The sequence below is a fragment of the Populus nigra genome, chromosome 16, assembly GCF_951802175.1.
Source record: "Populus nigra chromosome 16, ddPopNigr1.1, whole genome shotgun sequence".
Classification (NCBI taxonomy): domain Eukaryota; kingdom Viridiplantae; phylum Streptophyta; class Magnoliopsida; order Malpighiales; family Salicaceae; genus Populus; species Populus nigra.
The window spans coordinates 3,853,982-3,872,956 of NC_084867.1; the positions used below are offsets into that span (position 1 = coordinate 3,853,982).

Genomic DNA, 18,975 nt, shown 5'->3' on the forward strand with positions numbered 1-18,975 from the left:
CATTGGGCTTCCAACTAGGCTCTTTCTTCATTTTCTATTTCTCTTTTTCTTGAGCGAGTGTTATAGGTGGGTTTTAATGGGGAACCTATATTTCAACCTGCTAAATGTAAATCATGCAATTATGCAAAAAATATTGATTCAATTAAAAAAAATGTATATAAAATGCAGACTCGTCCTTCACGGGATGACAACCTAATAAGAAGATCCTAATTGTTGAGTGTATCAAAGAAGTAGGTTACTATCTAGTCTCAAAGGGTCTCTCGCATGTTCAGTGATCGTCCTCAAAAGGTTGATATGAGGCTTACAAGTAGTGTGAAGATAAAGGCCCCGAGTAATATCAGTTTGGCATATCAACCACTTCCAAGTAAATAATCAAATGAGAGTTAGATGGTTTCACGAGTCTTACCTAGGCTAAAGCCGTTGGGGTACCGTTACTTCCCCTCCTATCCTAGATTTTAAGGTGTGTGCTTTTAACATGATGCATGACAATATAAACAAGGATGCATGCTAAAGCAGTAAATGCAAAAAAAAATAAAAAACAAACAAACAAATAAACACAACATAACAAATATTATAACAATTGACAAACAAAAGGTAAAGCTTAGTTCATTAGTTTCTAGTGGAGTCGTCATTTTGTCGCACCCGACATTACGACGACCTTAAAAATATATCTTTGAAAAGAACAAATTTCTGACATCTTATTCTTTGATGGGGAATGGTCTTGTTTAAGGAGTCGCCACCTAATATTATGGTACTAGGAACCCTGACTGGTCAACAGAGATTCTATGGTACGGAACTGGTTACGCAAAGGGAAGATATTATCACCCTTTAAATGTCCTGCCTGAGGCAGACTGCATTGCTGGTTTTGTCATAAATTGCTAATATTTTGTTGGTTTATGCTATGATGATTTGCTTGTAATATTCATTACTCTGGCGCTAGTGAATATTTAACTACGAATACTTCCAACTCTAGCGTTGGTAAATATTACGTAGCTATAAAAACAAAATAAATTTAAATCAGTATTTTTTATTCCTGACTTTAGCGTCAGTGAATAAACAAATAAAATAAATTTATTTTTACACATGCATAATTTTTTTATTTTTATATAGCTAAATAAAATACAATGAAATAAATTTGAATCAGTATTTTTATTCATGACTCTAGCTTCAATGAATAAAAAAAATAAATTCATATTTATATTTTTTTTATTTATACATGCACAAATTTTTATTTTTTATTTTTTTTATTTTTTCGGGGGCTGGGCCCAGCTCAGCCCATAGAGGCTGGGCTAGACCCAGCCAGCCCGGCCAGGTCACTGGCCCAAGCCAGTGACCCGGCTGGGCAACATGAAGCAAGCGTGAACTAAATCACGCGTGCATTAGCAGATAAAGGAAGTGAATTAAAATGAAAAGCGGGGAAAGAGAAGCTTACTTACCTGGTTCTGGAAATACCGAAGACAGTAGCAACAATGGTTCTGGTCTCGGTGGCTTTCCTCTGCTTTTATTTTTCTTTCTTTTGCTCTGCTTTTTTTGTTTCCCATTGTTCTTCCCTCCTGCTCCTTCGTCTCCGTTTTCTTTTTTTCCCCTTTTGAGATTGTGTTGGGGAAGAAAGCTTTTGGTCTGTGCTTTCGAATTCCCCTGCTCTGGACGAAGACTATGATGGTAAGGGTCCTGGAGCTGGGGGCGGGCTGGACCCAAGCTTTCTCTGGTTCTGTTTTTTCCCCGTCCTTTTTCGTCTGTATATTTTTTTTTTACTGATTTCGGGTTCTTCTTTTTCTGCAGGGACGAAGACAATAGCAAGGCTAATGCTTGTCTCTGTGTTGCTCCTCCCTTTTCTCTCCTTTTCTCTGTGAATTTGTGCTTTTTTTGCTCTGTCTTTGCTCTGTTTTTCCTCCCCCCTTTTCCCCGGTTCAGCTCTCCTTTTTATAGAGCTCGAGAGCTTCAAAACCAGTCCTGTCTTTGCAGGACTGTTATTCAAATCACAAACGGGATCGTGGGCAGGAGACGAGGTCCACGATTTGCTGCAGATTTCCTGTTGAATCGGCTTTCTCCGTGCGAAGCGAAAGGGATGATGAACAGTGCTTCCAAACGGCGCCGTTTGTGTCCTTGGGAATGGCTATTTTTCACTTTGGTCCCTAAACGTTTTAAACTCAACAATTTGGATCTTAATCAGTAATAATTAATTTTTAATTGTGCCCTTGGATTAAATTCAATTTGAATCCCTGATTTATAGCGCCATTTACACAGCAGTCCTGGTTTCTGGACAATTCAATTTAATTCTTGAACTTTAAGTTTTTAACTTTTTTTTTTTTAAATCAGCTCCAAACTTTGGTATTTTTTCAATTAAACTTTTAAATTTTTTAATTAATTAAATCAAAGTGTAATTAAGTCCTTAAACTTATTAATTCTTCAATTAAGCTTTTGATTTTATTAATTAAAATAATTTGAATTTTAATTAAATTTCCAATCTTATTAATTCTTGAATTTCTGACCAATTCACTCTTAAATTTGATAATTTTAACCCTAAATTTTAAATTTATGTTATTTTAATCGCATTCTCAACTATATTCATTTTTTTTATTTACTCAAAAACTAGGTTATAACATATATAGTTTTGAAATTGTTACATTATCGTTGAGGTATATATTAAATGTTGATTAAAATGAACTTTATAAAGTTTTTCGGGAGTGGATCATAATATTGTTTTTGGGTGTTTTTAAATAATTTCAAGTGTTAATATTAAAAATTATTTAAAAAAAATAAAAAAATTATTTTTGTATATTTTCAAGCAAAATATACTTCGAAAAACATCTACTACCATACTCTTTAACACTATAAAAAAAAAAAGATGATAAGGGTGTTTAAGAGTGTAATGGTATTTGCTTTTTAAAATATTTTTAAATTAGAAATGAATTAAAATAATATTTATTTTTAAAAATACTTTTTACAATAGCATATTAAATAATTTTAAAAAATAAAAAAATAAAAAATTTCATTTAGAATACTATCCCAAACGACACCTGTATAACCAAAGGTCATTTAAGTCCATTAACTATAGCTCAACTTCTTCAAAGTCAAGAAAGGATAGCAAAATGTCAGCCCAAATAATAATGCAAAACGAAGGAAAAATTAAATTAAACAAAAGGTCACGATCTCCGTTATGAGGATAGCAACTATTCCAATAATTTTAAGATATTATTTGGTTTTATATTTTAAAAGTTTTTTTTAATTTAAATTAATATTTTTAAATTATTTTAATATTATAATGTATTGATACGTGTGTCTTCGGCTGATCTACATGTCAAGTGCATTATTTAGTTTGAATCTTTTTCCTTATTGAAAAAAAAAAAAAAAAAAAATAAACATTAAAATATAAATGACATAAAGGGTAATGGGCAATGGGCTTTGAGGAAAAGTGTGTTATTGTGGTAGCTGTTGTGGTTGTGATTTAAAAAAGTTGTTTTTATAAAAAGTATTTTTAGTTGAGGTTGGTTTGAAAAAATAGGTGTTTGGTTAAAACTGTAGTTGAAATTGAAGTTGAAGAAAAAGTAGTTTAATGTGTTTGGTTAAAAATGCTTTTGAAATTGAGGTTATAAAATAATTTTTAAAAATATATATTAATATTGATGGTTTTATATATATATATTGGCAAAATATTGTTGTTTTAGAAGTATGATTACATAAAAAAAATGAATAATCCTTGTATATTAATAAAAGTTTTTCATTGTCCCATTAAACTATTTGTAAATTTCATCTCGTACAAAATCTATACGTAAAGGCCATTGTGATCCTTGAATAGCTGAGGAAGGTATAATATCAGATAAAAAGTCATTTGAAATGAAATTGAAATTGCGATCATACTCGGAAAAAACCTCATCATCTTGCAATGCGTCTTCTAATATAATTATGTAGTGTCATTAATGCAACTACAATTTAGTTATAGGTTTTTTAAAAATAAATTTTAAAAATATATATTTGATTAAAAATATTATACAATAAATTTTTATATATAAAATAAATAAATAAAACCAGGTCTATAAACATGTTCTAGTTTTTACAAAATTAAAGTTTAAATGCAATTATACGTGAATTAAAAAATAAGGAAATTTTTTAGGTGGATAGAAACAAAAGTTATGATAATACTTTGGTAGTGTACATAATTTTTGGTCAACTAGCAGAAAGAAAAAGGATGACCCCTTTGAGTATTACCGCCTCCATGCTTACCTAAAAAATAACATCATCTCAACAGGCAACGAATTTTCTTTCTCTTGTGTTTGTTATGACAGACAGATCCTAGTTCCTCAAGGATTAAAAGAGACACTAAGATGTAGGATCCACCATAAAAAGATTTTCAGCATGATGCTTGTCGACACATCAGACTACCTGGTCCAACGGCCATTGTAAACCTTGAGTACTTGAGTGTCTGTTCGTCAATCTTCATCCAGATCAAGTTTAATAGAGGAGAGGGGAATAGAGCTGTTAGCTCGGGCAAAGAAAGTTTTTTTGTTACAATAAAAAAAATGCTGGTGAGAGGAGAACATGGAGTGAAAAGTAGGTGGAAGTTATTTTTTACAAGCTGAGGTCCAACCTCAATTTTTATATGGGTCCATGCCAAATAAAAATGTGGTTTGAGATTATCAAATATCATAATCTGTGTTTATTGTAAAACGCAGCCACAACCTCAATACCAAATGGCCTCGAAGCTAGCTAACAGACAGCTAAAATTGTTCTTGAGTCAGCTGACACCTTCATAGGCCGAAAAAGGAAAACACAATAAAAAAATCGTTCGGCATTGTTACTAAACATGGCAAGAACCTCTATGTAAGTGATAGAATTCGTAGAGTACTCCACACTCGGAGATCTTTTAACCAGAAACATAATATCAATAATGGCTTCCACTGCTTCTCCAATGGCCAGCCAACTCAGGAGCAGCTTTGCCTCTTGCTCAACTAAGAGGCTTGCTGTTCCTAAACACATAAACATATTGGAGCTACATCTAGAATCTCACCCGCTAAGAGAAGCTTCATCATCAAAGCTGTTCAGGTAAAGATTCCTTTTCTTGTGAGTTCTTTACATTAATGTATAGGCTTCTTAGATTTTGTTATTATTATTATATTCAAACAAATAGTCTGATGATTCAACTAATCTGCATGTTAGTTGATCTGGCCGGAGTGGCTAGTGCATGGTGGTGCAAGAAGCATGCAGTGGAGGCCATGTCTCTTTGCTTCACTACCTTAAAACCTTCAACTAGAAAAGGTCGATTGTTTCGTGTAAAACAAACTATCAAGCTCTGTTTGCTGGGCTTTGTGGTGCCTAGAAAACGGGTTTTGATGTTTGTGTCTGTGATATGGGAAGGGAATTGGATGGTTTTGCATACTTGATGACGAGAAAGAGATCAGATTTTTGATGCGGGATAAGGTTGTAATGCCTCTGAGTGGTGCCACCTGGAATCAACACTCCAAATCTTCTCTCTGCCCTTGCATTGGGGCCCATCGATCACTCATAGGAATAGAGATAGGTGCATAAAATGCACCTCGTTCTCCTTCCCTCACAAGTAGCTAGCACAAGTAGGGTAATGAGCAAAACTAGAAGAATGGTGAGTGAATCCGAAGAGATGGTCTTCGTGATATAAGGATAAGAATATATACTTTCTTATATAAATAAATTACTTGAAAACATATTAACATAATTTTTTTTATTTTTATATCAATACATTAAAATTATTAAAAATACTAAAAAAATTATCAATTTAATAATTTTCAAAACAAACCTACTTTTAAAAAATATAAAAAAATAGAAGTTGTCGCACTCCTAAATAATTACAATATATATATATATATATATATATATATATATATATATATATATATATATATATATATATATATATAACTCTTTAAAATAGCATCTTCTCTAATAGAAGAGAATTCCAAGCTTCCAACGCAGAAGACCCTCGAGCCAATGATATGCAAACTGGCGGCACAGTACCTCTCTTCCCAATTGGTATTGATACCATGGATGTTTTCAGAGCTACACAATATTAGGTGGATATTCTGGTGAATTTATTATTATTATAGAAATAAAAGGAAGGATTTGTACACGTGATGAATGTATAGAAAACGTGGTGTATTTCTAGTCTCTTCGCAGCTAAAGGTACGTGGAAGAATTTGCTTCGGTTCCTCTCCTTCAATTAATTACTAGCAATTCTATTAAACCACTTGACAGATGAAAGGCACACGCATACGATGTATTACAACCAAATTTAAGGAGAACAATGAAAAGAAGAACAGCACATATTGAAGCTTTAGTTCTTCTCCTTCCTGCCAATTGCACGCAGCATGTTAATGCTTTTTTGAACGCTTTAAGCCTACAATTTTATGGAAGTAGTTGAAGAGCGCATCTCTTGGTGGAAGACGTTCTTTGATGAGTGGGATTTCAGAGAAGTTCTGAGCCCATTCAAGAAGAGATGGGAACTTCTCAGCATCAACCAGTTTCATGTCTCCAACTTCTTCTATAATATCAAGACAGAGGGGAATCCAGCCCATTGCTAGATCTAAATAACCTATCTTATCATCTCCACTGAAGAATTTCTTCCCTTGAATCAGCTTCTCAAGAAACGCAAATGATTCTTGTGCAGACTCTATGGCCTTCTCCTTTTCTTCTCCCTCTTTATAGGCAGCCGTAAATGATTCCATCAGACACTGCCCTTGCAATATATAATAGAAGAAGAAGAAGAAAAAACACAAGACATGAAACTTCTTTAGCAGGCAAAATTTCCAAGATAAAGATACAAATGGTGTGAATATGAGTAGGATATATATTCAATCCCCCTTTAATTCTGTGAGAAAATTAAAAAATTAAAAATCTAAATTCATGTCATATGTAATGAATGTAGGAAACAAACTATAAAATAAACGGATGATCTTAGCTCATGCCATTATATACACATACCTTCTCGTCAGTAAATTTAGCCCAAAAATGAGCCATGGCTCTCTCATACGAATCTTGAGGCAGCAAGTTATTATCATTCCATGTCTCATCGATGTATTGAAGGATGACGAGTGACTCAGGAATTGGTTTGTCATCATGGACAAGAACGGGGACCTTCTTGTGAACAGGGTTGTGCTTAAGAAGAAGGGGACTTTTATTGAATACATCATCTTCAACGTACTCGTATTGCACTCCTTTAAGCTTCAAAGCCCATTCAACCCTTGTGCAGAACAGGCTTGTATAAGATCCAATCAGTTTCACCGCTCCTGCCATAATTAATATCTTGCAAAAGCTTTGTCTAAACTCGAGATAGAGCTAAAGGATGGATTCTTGTTATGTAACAGTGGAGGTATTTATAGAGATTGGTTCTGCTTTTTTCGCATAATGAAAATCAATAAGACAGCCATTTTGGTTGAAAAGTTTGGATGAGCTTTGTTTCCCAGAAGGCACGAGCTTTGACTAGTAAACCAAGATGGCGAAGACAGCCATATTGTTGAAAAGGCTGCATTTGATAAGGATTGTATATTATGTGAATTTTTTTTAAAGTTAAAAAGAATAATATTTTTTATTTTTTAAAAATTATTTTTAATATTAGTGCATTAAAATGATCTAAAAATATATATAAAAATTAATTTAAAATAAAAAAATAAAAAAAAATTAATTTTTTTTAAAACACTTTTGAAATACAAAAACAAACATACTTAATATTTCCACCTATTAATTATATATTATCAAATGAAATAGCCTATCTTAAATTCAAAATAAATATGTAGAATCTGAAAAATATTACCTGGAATAGAATATAAAAAAGGGATATAGTGGGAAATAACAAAATACAGACAAGTGTGTGTGATAGGAAGAAAGAGGGAATGAAAGTTCTTTGTATTCTTCAGCTTAATTTTTGTAAAACCTAGGTAAAATTAAATATTAAGGGGAGCAAGTGTGAGATTTTACTAGTATAACTTGAAATTAAAAAGATTTGGTGAGGGGAAAGTAAGTAATTAGAGAGAGAAAGAAGGAAGAAGAAGAAAGCTTGGAGAAATTTTGATTGGTTAGATTTCAGAGTGTTTATTATTACATAGTAAAGTGTTTTAAGTTTAATTGAACAAGTTATCAAGAAGTTTAATTGTTTTTTTATTAAATTTTTAATTCTTGAATTTAGGGCTCTTATGTGAGAATTTAAGATTTTGTGAAATTATTATGAGGTGATGTTGTAAGGGTAGAAAAATATAAAAATGACTTAAAATTATGAGTAATTAAAGGAAAAAACTTGGTAATTTTACGTGATTAAGGTTGACCAAATTTAAAAGGAATGGGGTCAATGGTTTTAAACTGGTAGAAATTGTATATTTTGATGAGAATTGATGTAAATATGGTGATCTAAGATAAATATAATGATTATATCTAGTTGTGGTAGGAATTTCAAAGCATTTTGGGTGAGGAATTTGTAAGATAAATGTGTAAGATTATGTTTTGATTTATGAAGGGTGTAGGTAATATTGATAAGATAATTTGTGATGGAAATCGAAAGAAATTAAAGAGGAAAAATTAAGACCCGCAAGGTCAAACGAAGAAAGTTAGGAAGTTTGGATAATTAATGTATAATTTTGAGACATTGTAACTAAATAATAAAAAGAAAATACAGGGAAAAATTAGATAATTATATATTTTGTGAAATTAAGTTAATAAACTTGTATGAGAGATAATAGAAGTTATGGTTATGAAAAATAAAAATGTTTAGTTTATGATGTGAATTGTACAATTATGAAAATGGTTATATTGGAACTTAGTTATGGTTCTTGAGTTTATAAGAATGGATAGTAATGAATTGATTCTATTTTTACAAGGAACACCTTGACAACTAGACTAAAAAGCGGAGTAAATACTGGGACATCATGTACAACATGTAGGCAACCTATACTTTGATATATTTAAATTGTGTGAACTGTAATTTTTTTAGAAACACGATTCATGAATAATATATAAAAAATAATAAGGTGAAAGAAAGGAAATAATTGTGAACTTGATTATCTATTCAAGGTAATTTGGAAGCAGTGATATCAATGTGATATATTGATATTGGCATTTATTGGAATAAGAACTTGATTAATCATTCTCAAATATGGAGGCTAATGATGTCAATACGTTTATATTGACATCGATATGCTACCAAAAGTATGGAAAAAAAATGTCGAACGAAACTTGATTAACCTTATAGGTTATGAAGACTAATGATACCAACAAGATTATATTGGTATCGATAATTACATGGACTTGATTAACCATTATAGGATTATGGAAGCTAATAATGCATATAGGGTTACACTGGTGTCGATATCATCTTAAAATTTGATTGGGTATTCATGAAGTGGAAGCTAAGAATACTGGAAAAAATGATATTGGCATATCTTTGATTAGTCATCATTGATTTGGAATCAATATCAACGTTGATTTGGTTGACCCCAGATTATAGGTGATAAAATACATTAGGGTGTTTGACATTGAAAATTAAGTTTCTGTAAGAGATGTAATGAAAAAAAAAAGAATTTATTGCATTAGATTATTGAGATGCACACTTTTGTTATTGAGATTAAGTACCCATGATATTGTAAACTTCATTGTGTCTATGTTTTGTTATATATTTATCTTGTTTGAGATAGGACTAGCTCTTTAATTAAAGATGTATTTATACTGCTATAGATTACGTAGAACTTTCTCTAAATGGAAAACTAATGTATTTGTAATTAATGTACTGTATGAAATATTTTGGGACGTTAATGTAAGCTTATATGTATATATTTTTACTTTATATCATTTCTTATAAATATTGACTGATGTCTAATTAAATATTGTCAAATTTAAGGAATTTGAATTTGTCTAGATATATGATTATTAACATCAAATTTTTAAATTCTATGTTTTATATCTGATTAAATGCTTGAGAAATATTATGTAAATATGCTTGAGAAGTTGTGTTCATAAAGTTTAAGGAGTAAAATAACACTTGAGTTCATAAAAAAATCAACCAAAAAAACAACACACTGAAAAAACAATTCCTAGATGGGTTGGGCTTTCTTCTTGAGACAGGCACGTTTTCCCTTTTGCTTAGGTGTCCCTTCATTTTACTCCTTAAAAAAAATGCTTTGACAAAAAATCTATTTAAATTAATTTATTAAAATCAAGGAAATGATAGTATTTTTGACATTTTCTTTGTTTGGATATCATGCAATGAAGTAAGAAAGGGACGAGAGGGCTATAAAACAAAAAATTCTCTCCTTGTATACGCCTTAAGGCTAATGATGTATGTTCCCTTTATTAACTTTCTAGGCTTATCATAAAAATTTATTACATTTATTTAAATATATCAAACTAATATAAAATATATGTCATTAAAATCAGAAAAAAATTTCTTTTTAATTGATGTGTATGTTAATTTTAGAAAACCTTTAATACCATGAAAAAAACAAATGTAAGTTTTTAATCATCTTTCCAACTAGATTATGACCGACCTAGGTTTAATATTTTAAACATTAAATTTCATATTATTTTTAATATAATGATTGATTAGTTGCTTTTTAAATTTTTTTCTTAAAATATATCTAAATATATTTTTTATTATATTACATTAAAAATATTTTAAAATATCAAAAAATAATAATTAAAAATAAATTAATTAAAAAAAAACATGGCGTGGAGTTCACTCAAGAATGCCATACCCTATAATATATATAGGAGATGACATGTCCGCGCGCTGCCGCGGGTTTATAAAACAAATGCACTTAATAGTGTTATAATTGTGAACCAGCGCTAGATAAGTAATAGAAATTAAAGGTATGATGGAGCAGATATTTCATGACAAAAAAAAAAAGTTGTGTTGGTGATCCAAAACTTAGAGACTAAACAAAATAATTTGTAGCATTTTGCAGTGTTTTGTGAGGAAAGATACAGTGCTTTCGCCACATGATTTAGCTTTTCAGTTAATAAAAAGAAAAAAAATTACAAAGCTAAATTCTCTACCAACTTAATATTAAAAAAAAACCAACAAAGATAATTTTGGAAGGAAAAAAACCCATGAGAAAAAACGTTGTAGCAATTGACAATATTTTGTGAGGAAAACTATAACGCTTTTCCCAATAAAATAAAATAAAAAACCATTTAGAGAAATATTGTAGCAATCCACAGTGTTTTGTTAGAAAAACTACAACGCTTTCCTCATATGATTTAGTTTTATTGTAATTATAATTCTTAACTAACTTAATATTAAAAAAAAAAATCGACAAAGATAATTTTGGAAAAAGCATAAAAAAATCACATAGGAAAACACTGCAACAATTCACAGTGTTTTAAAGAAAAAAATTACAAAGTTAAATTCTTAATCATCTCAATATTAAAGAAAAAATTGATAGAGACAATTTTCGAAAAAAAATAACAAAACAAACACCAAAAAAAGAAAAAAAATCATGTTAGAAACACTATAGCAATTCACAGTGTTTTGTGATGAAAGCTACAGTGTTTTGTGATAAAAGCTACAGTGTTTTGTGATGAAAGCTACAGTGCTTCCCCACATGATATAGCCTTATTTGTAATGACTTTTAATTGTAATTCACAAACAACTCAATATTAAAAAAATAAAATTAAAAAGGATAATTTGAAAAAAATTATAAAAAAATCATGTGGGAAAAAACATTGTAGCAATGAATAGTAATTTTCAAAAAACGTTACAGTGCTTTCCTCACATATTGTAACTGTAATTTTTAATCATGCGGAGAAACACTGTAGCAATCAACAATGTTTTTTTTTTAAATTACAAAACCAAATTCTTGATCAGCTCAATATTAAAAAAAAATCGACAAATATAATTTTGAAAAATAAAGAAATAAAATAGAAAAACTAAGTGGAAAAACATCGCAGCAATCCACAGTATTTAAAAAAAAATTACAAAGCAAAAATTTTAACCAGATCAATATTTAAAAGGTAAAATCAACAAAAATAATTTTGAAAAAAAATAAATGAGAAAAAAATAAGAAAGTTGAAAAAAAAATAATTTTGAAAAAAAAGAAAAAAAAAATAGAGAAAAGTTAGCAAAAAAAAAACACTGTGGATTACTATTGTAATCCACAGCGTTTTGTGTGTGGGGAATCAGTAAATCCCCTACATGGTTTAGATAAGAAAAAAATTTACAAAGTAAAAATTTTAAGTAGGTCAATATTTAAAACGTAAAATTAACAAAAATAATTTAAAAAAAATAAAAAAAAAATAAGAAAGTTAAAAAAAAATAATTAAAAAAAAAATAAAAAAAAAATAATTATAAAATACTATTGTAATCCAAAGTATGTTGTGCGTGGAGCAACACTTGATCCCCTCTCCTTACACGGTTTAGATATTGTTATTATTATAATAATTATTTTGATTTTCTTTTAAGTGTTTTCTTGCCTTCAGTTTTGTGATAGAGCCACCTTGTAAGATAGCACACAACCAAACTACAGAATCGGATTGGGTTATGGCGGTGCGTTTGCGGTGGTGAGGGGGGTGAGGAGTGGTCGGAGGCGCGGTTGTCATTTTTGTTTAACAATGCTTGTTCCTCTCTTCAACCTCGCTCCTAATTTGACAGTTTCAAGACTCTGCTTAGGTTTTTCTTTTCCTCATTTGAGTTGAATTCCAACAACAAATTGTCCCTAAAACTAACTCTTTACACATATATGTATACTCCAGGAACAATGACTTTCGGTGAACAGAACTCGCTGCCTCAATCCTTTGGCCTTCTTGACGAAGCCTTCAATGCCGGCATCAACTTCTTCGACTCTGCTGAAATGTTTAATTTCTCCCTTTTAGCTTGTTCTTTCAAATTCCATTTTATCTACCTTCAATTCTCTCACATTTTCAGTTCTTAGGTATCCGGTACCTCAACGTGCTGAGACTCAGGGAAGGAGCGAAGAGTACCTTGGCCGTTGGATTAAACGAAGGAAAATTCCGAGGGATCGCATTGTCTTAGCAACAAAGGTTGCTGGACCTTCCGGCCGAATGGCTTGGATTCGAGGCGGGCCCAAGTGTCTGGACTCTAGGAATATCACTGACGCCATTGACAGTAGGTTTGTTGGTTTTAAATTTTAACTATGTGTCAAAATCAAAATGTTTTATTAACTGTAATTGTATTTTTATTATGCTCAGATTGACTAAATAATTTTTTATTGATGCAGCTTGAAGAGAATGCAGGTTGACTACATTGATCTTTACCAAATTCATTGGCCTGATCGGTTTGTATATAGATCCTTATTTTTTGTTGATATATTACCAGTAGACTTAATTTTTAACAGTTGGAGGAAAAGCTCTTATGATTGCTTAATTAAATATTTGCATTTGTCTGGCTTCGACCCAGCTCATTGTTATTCTGTTCAAGTAATTTATGGTTGTTTTTTTTGTGTAGCTATGTTCCGATGTTTGGAGAAACTGAGTATGATCCCACCCGTCAGTTCTGTTCGGTTGGTATAGAGGAACAACTCGATGCTCTAGGCAGAGCTGTTGCTGCAGGGAAAGTAAATGATAGAATGTTATGTATGAATACCCACTCTCACGCAAACATGACACCCATTAATATAAATCTGTCTGTATGTAGATCAGATACATTGGAGTCAGTAATGAAACACCATATGGTGTAATGAAGTTCAGTCAAGTTGCTGACAGAGTTGCGCATTATCCGAAAATAGTATCTGTGCAGGTTGTATCATTTGTTCCTCTTTAGTGAAGTGATGCTTGTTGTTTGTCTTGTTGTTGTTCCACCTTTCTCTCCCTGCTCTTGCCTAGGCTAATGTTCAACTCATTGTCTCAATGATAGAACTCCTACAACTTGCTCTGCCGAACTTTTGATGCTGGAATAGCTGAGTGCTGTCACCATGAAGGGTATGTTGTGTTCCTCCTGTCAATGTATGCGAAGGGTAGAATTTGATTTGTGGCATGTATCCACTTTTGTGCAACTTTTTACAATGAGTTAGTGGATTGAGCAAAGAAACTTTTGATCTGAAAACTTTAATTTGAACTTGTGACTCTGTAAAGGCTCTGCTGCCATGTTGGGGAGGGGGGTGGTTCCTCGTATCAGTGTACCACCACCTTGGCCTGCTACAAGGTTTCCCTTGAATGCAAACCAGCTTCGCCACTTCCAGTTTATATGTCATATGGGTTCTAAATCTATTGGATTTTGTTACTGAAAGTGGTTTATTTTAGCTATGTCTTTGCCTTAATGATTCATTACTCTTTTGCATCTTTGAAACTTTTTAGGATCAATTTATTGGCATACAGTCCCCTGGCAATGGGCATACTTTCTGGGAAGTATTTTGCAGCTGATGGGGGTCCAGTAGATGCGCGATTAAATGTTTTTAAAGGTTGATCACTGTTTTTTTATGTTTTATTATTTCACAACTCCCCATATATTAGATTGAACTCCCTTGACCATATTTTTTTTCCCATGAATGATGTTGTCTTTGGTTTTCAGGAATGTATTCAGAAGGGGAGTCAAGGTACAACCTCTCCAATAACATCATAAAAGCTGCTGCCTTAGTAAGATGACTTCATACAGTTTTAAACTTCAATTTGTGTGCTTTAGAATCACAAGAATAGGGGGAAAGAAAGTTCTTCCTAACAGACTCTCTCCATCTGATTCTGTTTTCAGGAATATCTTGCCATTGCAAAAAAATATGGTCTTCATCCTGTATCTCTTGCTATTGGTATGATCTCTCTCTCTCTCCCAATGCTGGTGCCTTTCCAGTTGTGTGTATGATTAATTTCCTCTCATGCTGGTAAAATCTTAAAGTTGTACTGCTAAGATTTGAAGGACTAAACAAATTGCAACATTAGTTTTTATGAAGAGTTAAATTCTGACTTCTCACTTTATTTCATAATGAATTGTTGAATATATACAACATCTACATATCTGTATTAGGACAGCTATTAACTACACATAAATAGGTATTATTGCTAGGTTCTGATTTATAGGAAAGGATATCTGGCTTTCTGTTTTTACTCCCAACAAATCAGCTTCAAATCTGCCTTAATTACTTCAGAATCTTCAACACTCCCCCTCAAGCTGGATGGAAGAGATCTTTCATTCCCAGCTTGTCCAAGGTGTTTTTGAACACAGGATTCTGAACACCTTTAGTAAGTATATCAGCAAGTTGTTCCCCGGTAGGCACATAAGGAGTGCATATCAATCCACTCTCTAACTTTTCTTTGATGAAATGTCTGTCTACCTCCACATGTTTAGTTCTATCATGTTGTACTGGATTGTGTGCTATTGCAATGGTAGACTTATTGTCACAGTACAACTTCATTGGTTCATCCCACTTGATTCTTAAATCTTCTAGGATAATTTTCATCCATAGCAACTCACAAATTTCAAGGGCCATTGATCTGAATTCTGCTTCCGCACTTGATCTTGACACAACACTTTGTTTTTTGCTTCTCCATGTCACAAGATTTCCTCCCAGTAGAGTATAATATCCTAATGTTGATCTTCTATCTGTTAATGCACTAGCATAGTCTGTATCTGTATAGCATTCAAGGTTCAAATTCCCATGATTTTTATACAAAATTCCTTTTCCAGGAGTAGACTTCAAGTATCTGAGGAGTCTATACACTGCCTAGAGATGTGAATCTTTCGGGTTGTGCATAAATTGACTCACCACACTCACGGCATAAGCAATGTCTGGACGAGTGTGAGCTAAGTAGATCAACTTACCAACTAACCTTTGGTATTGACCCTTGTCAGTTGTAGCTCCTTCCTCATCATTCTCAAGTCTGTGCTTTAGATCAATAGGTGTTTCACATGGTCTGTAGTCAACCATTCTTGTTTCCTTTAGAAGGTTGAGAATATACTTCTGTTGAGAGATAAAAATCCCCTTTTCTGAATGTGCCACTTCTATGCCAAGAAAGTATTTCAACTTCCCCAATTCCTTGATTTCAAATTCTGCTGAAAGTCTCTTTCTCAACTTATCTCTTTCCACAAAGTCATCACTTGTTATTGTAATGTCATCAACATAAACAATCAGAATAGTAACTCCCTCTGAAATGGAGTGTTTGATGAACAAAGTATGATCTCCTTGGCTTTACCGATATCCCATAAAAACCATGGCTTTGGTGAACCTTTCAAACCAGGCTCTAAGAGACTATTTTAAGCCATAGAGTGCCTTCTTTAGTTTGCAGACCTGGTTGGGAAGAAGGGAGTGACTGAATCCTGGTGGTGGATCCATGTAAACTTCTTCTTCCAACTCTCTATGTAAGAAGGCATTTTTAACATCATATTGCTGCATACACCATCCAAGATTCGCAGATAAAGAAAATAGAATTCGAATGGTGTTCATCTTAGCAACTGGAGCAAATGTCTCTTGATAGTCTATCCCAAATGTTTGTGTAAATCCTTTTGCAACTAGCCTGGCTTCATACCTTTCTAGGTTGCCATCAGTTTTATATTTCAGGGCATAAACCCACTTACACCCTACAGTTTTCTTCTCTTTTGGTAACTCAACTATTTCCCATGTTTGATTCCTCTCTAGTGCATTCATCTCTTCTCTCATGGCAGTTTTCCAATTCTCATTTCTTAGAGCCTCATATAAGGTTTTTGGAATAGGTATGGTGTTTATTTTTGAGAGAAAGGCTTTGTGTGATGGTGAGAACTTTTGAAATGACATAAAATTAGCTATAGGATATAAGGGATTCTTAGTGCATTCTCTTCTTCCTTTTCTAATAGCAGTTGGCTGATCAAGGTCAGGAATAGGTAGAGATGAATGAGAAAGTTTATTACCTCGCTCTGGTTCGGATTCTTGGGCTTGTAAGAGAGTCAAATCAGGCTGTATCCTTCTTCTATATACCTGAAGAGGTCTGTCAACAGTAGTTTCTCCCTGCAGAGTAATATTTAGCGACTCACAGGATGGTGAAATGGGAGATGATTGCTGCCTAGATGAGATTTGGAATGAAAAAATATCAAAGTCATTTAGACTTTGATATAGAGATAGATAGGCGAAAAAATATAGTCTCGGTTTAGGCTCTGATACCATATGGAAAGTTGTTAAATTCTGACTTCTCACTTTATTTCATAATGAATTGTTGAATATATACAACATCTACATATCTATATTAGGACAGCTATTAACTACACATAAATAGGTATTATTGCTAGGTTCTGATTTATAGGAAAGGATATTTGACTTTCTGTTTTTACTCCCAACAAATCAGCTTCAAATCTGCCTTAAATACTTCAGAATCTTCAACAGTTTTTTCAGAAAGTTTTGAACTTACCAGCGGACTGAGTTTGGAATTTTATTGATTCCAAATCAAATCTGCATATGTACATCTTTAATATGGAAAATGTTATACCCCCTTGTAGTTATAGTGGTTCCTGAGCCATTTCCATTGTTTTTAATTTACAATTTTATTTTTATTTGTTCTGCAGCCTTTGTTTTGAAACACCCTCTTGTTGCAAGCGCAATATTTGGAGCCACCAAATCATGGCAGCTCCATGAGGTTCTTAAAGCATGTATGATTGAGCTTACACCTGAAATAATTGCAGAAATCAACAACATTCATGCAAGGATCCCTAATCCATGCCCCTGAATGATTTTGTTATTTATACCGTTAGACTCTTAGGATATCTGTACTGGATAGATGTTTCGTTTTCCTTTTGGTAGGTAAAGTATCTACTTGTCATCTGAGAGATCGCGAGATGTGAGTGAAAATCATGGTAATAAATGTTGATCAGTATCTCCCTTTCGGAACCCAAAATGATTTTCTGTTTTCTTGGAAGCAGAAAATCTTCTTCACGTCTGTATGATGAAAGATCTTGGTAATTGTAAATTAATCATGATTCAATGTAAAAAGCTCCCTTCATTTTGGACCATGCGTGTTTATATTTGTTCATGCACTCAACACGCCCATGACATAGACAAATTCATGAAATCATCAAAACTTCTGTTGAGAGTAAAGAGGAGTTTTCTTCTGAAACATTAGTGCTTGATGTTTTGAGCTGGATCAAAAAAGTCTGTCGCCCTTGTGGAGTGCTACTTGTGATCAATCTTGCCCAGTCTCGACCTCTGTGCATGTTGTTCTTGTTCTATATTTCACAGTTTACAGTCATATGAAATGCTCCTCCTAGTACGTATTTCCTTTTGAATTTTCTCTTCTCACTCCACACAAAAGAAAGTGCATGCAATTATGCCAATGGTTGAATCGATGATTTCGCTTCCATCTCCTCGACTGAACCTCAAGGAGAACTCGATTTTTTAACTTAAGCTGATGAAGGTTGTCATCATCCAATTTTTATCCTCCTTAGAAAATTTTAAGGAACAATAAAACATAGAATTTTTGTAGGAGTCCAAGTCCAACTTTAGACAATACAAGGAACGTCTGTAAATTTATTTCCTCTTTTTTGAGCATGAGAGAAAAAGAGAGATATTTCTTGATTTTAGGAACCAGCCTAAAAATCATAACCCTAGCATAAAAAACATCTCTCCACACACCTGAAACTTCCATAGCTTGTTGCTCTCTCTTTCTCTCCTCCACAAAATCAAACATGCACCCAACCACCATCCTTGTCCACTTCATTGTACTCAGCCTCTCTTGAAACACCCTAATTCAACCTCTGACTTGCTCCCCCGCGCGCGCAGCAACCAAACGTTTATTGTACTCTCATGTAAGGTTGTTGTACTTTTCCTTCATGTAATTCATGCTATAATTACAAATTTGTACACAATTTCTAATTGTTACAATTAGACAGCTCTTGTAATCTGATATGAGATTAATTGGTACAAAATTGAAAGTTTTACTCCGATTCTTATTAATTTTGAGTTTGGATGATATCTAATCATGATCTAAAAATAAATAAATTTAATAAAATTTTATTTAGACACGGATTAAACTGAAAAGGCAAGAACTTTATTGTTAAAAGTTATCTTCTTGTTAATGTACTTTAGATTTAAGCTTTCTAATTTATTTATATTAGAG

At 32.5% G+C, this 18,975-nt stretch overlaps 2 protein-coding genes and 1 long non-coding RNA gene across 4 annotated transcripts; 2 read left to right on the forward strand and 1 right to left on the reverse strand.

Annotated features, from left to right (window-relative positions):
• The first annotated feature begins 1,400 nt into the window (after positions 1 to 1,400).
• On the forward strand, positions 1,401 to 2,190 carry LOC133675311 (uncharacterized). Its single transcript, XR_009835396.1, has 2 exons — positions 1,401 to 1,662; positions 1,783 to 2,190. It is a non-coding gene; the product is annotated as an uncharacterized LOC133675311 (long non-coding RNA).
• A 3,995-nt stretch (positions 2,191 to 6,185) lies between these two features.
• Positions 6,186 to 7,418, reverse strand: LOC133675050 (probable glutathione S-transferase). The gene is made up of 2 exons (XM_062096314.1): positions 6,952 to 7,418; positions 6,186 to 6,701 (listed from the first exon to the last, which is right to left on the reverse strand). Exons 1-2 carry the CDS (start codon positions 7,261 to 7,263, stop codon positions 6,342 to 6,344), a joined length of 672 nt encoding a protein of 223 aa, XP_061952298.1. The 5' UTR covers positions 7,264 to 7,418; the 3' UTR covers positions 6,186 to 6,341.
• A 4,986-nt stretch (positions 7,419 to 12,404) lies between these two features.
• On the forward strand, positions 12,405 to 17,872 carry LOC133675322 (uncharacterized). Of its 2 annotated transcripts, none has more exons than XM_062096668.1 (11): positions 12,405 to 12,619; positions 12,703 to 12,802; positions 12,882 to 13,079; positions 13,188 to 13,244; positions 13,415 to 13,523; positions 13,604 to 13,705; positions 13,823 to 13,887; positions 14,263 to 14,366; positions 14,477 to 14,541; positions 14,654 to 14,708; positions 15,019 to 17,382. In XM_062096668.1, the coding sequence occupies exons 1-11, from the start codon at positions 12,562 to 12,564 to the stop codon at positions 15,033 to 15,035; spliced, it is 930 nt and encodes a 309-aa protein (XP_061952652.1). In that variant the 5' UTR covers positions 12,405 to 12,561; the 3' UTR covers positions 15,036 to 17,382. The 2 variants fall into 2 exon arrangements, with proteins under 2 accessions (XP_061952652.1, XP_061952651.1); XM_062096667.1 differs by lacking the exon at positions 15,019 to 17,382 and adding an exon at positions 17,429 to 17,872 and having other exon boundaries at positions 12,408 to 12,619.
• Positions 17,873 to 18,975: the final 1,103 nt, after the last annotated feature.

Excerpts from the sequence above, each read along its gene's own strand:
- LOC133675050 (XM_062096314.1), bottom strand. The coding sequence starts at position 7,263 with ATGGCAGGAGCGGTGAAACTGATTGGATCTTATACAAGCCTGTTCTGC. Across the intron at positions 6,702-6,951 it reads CTAAATTTACTGACGAGAAG|TGTCTGATGGAATCATTTAC; the intron begins GTATGTGTATAT and ends TTGCAAGGGCAG.
- LOC133675322 (XM_062096667.1), top strand. The coding sequence starts at position 12,562 with ATGCTTGTTCCTCTCTTCAACCTCGCTCCTAATTTGACAGTTTCAAGA. Across the intron at positions 12,620-12,702 it reads AGTTTCAAGACTCTGCTTAG|GAACAATGACTTTCGGTGAA; the intron begins GTTTTTCTTTTC and ends TGTATACTCCAG. Across the intron at positions 14,709-17,428 it reads TCCTGTATCTCTTGCTATTG|CCTTTGTTTTGAAACACCCT; the intron begins GTATGATCTCTC and ends TTTGTTCTGCAG.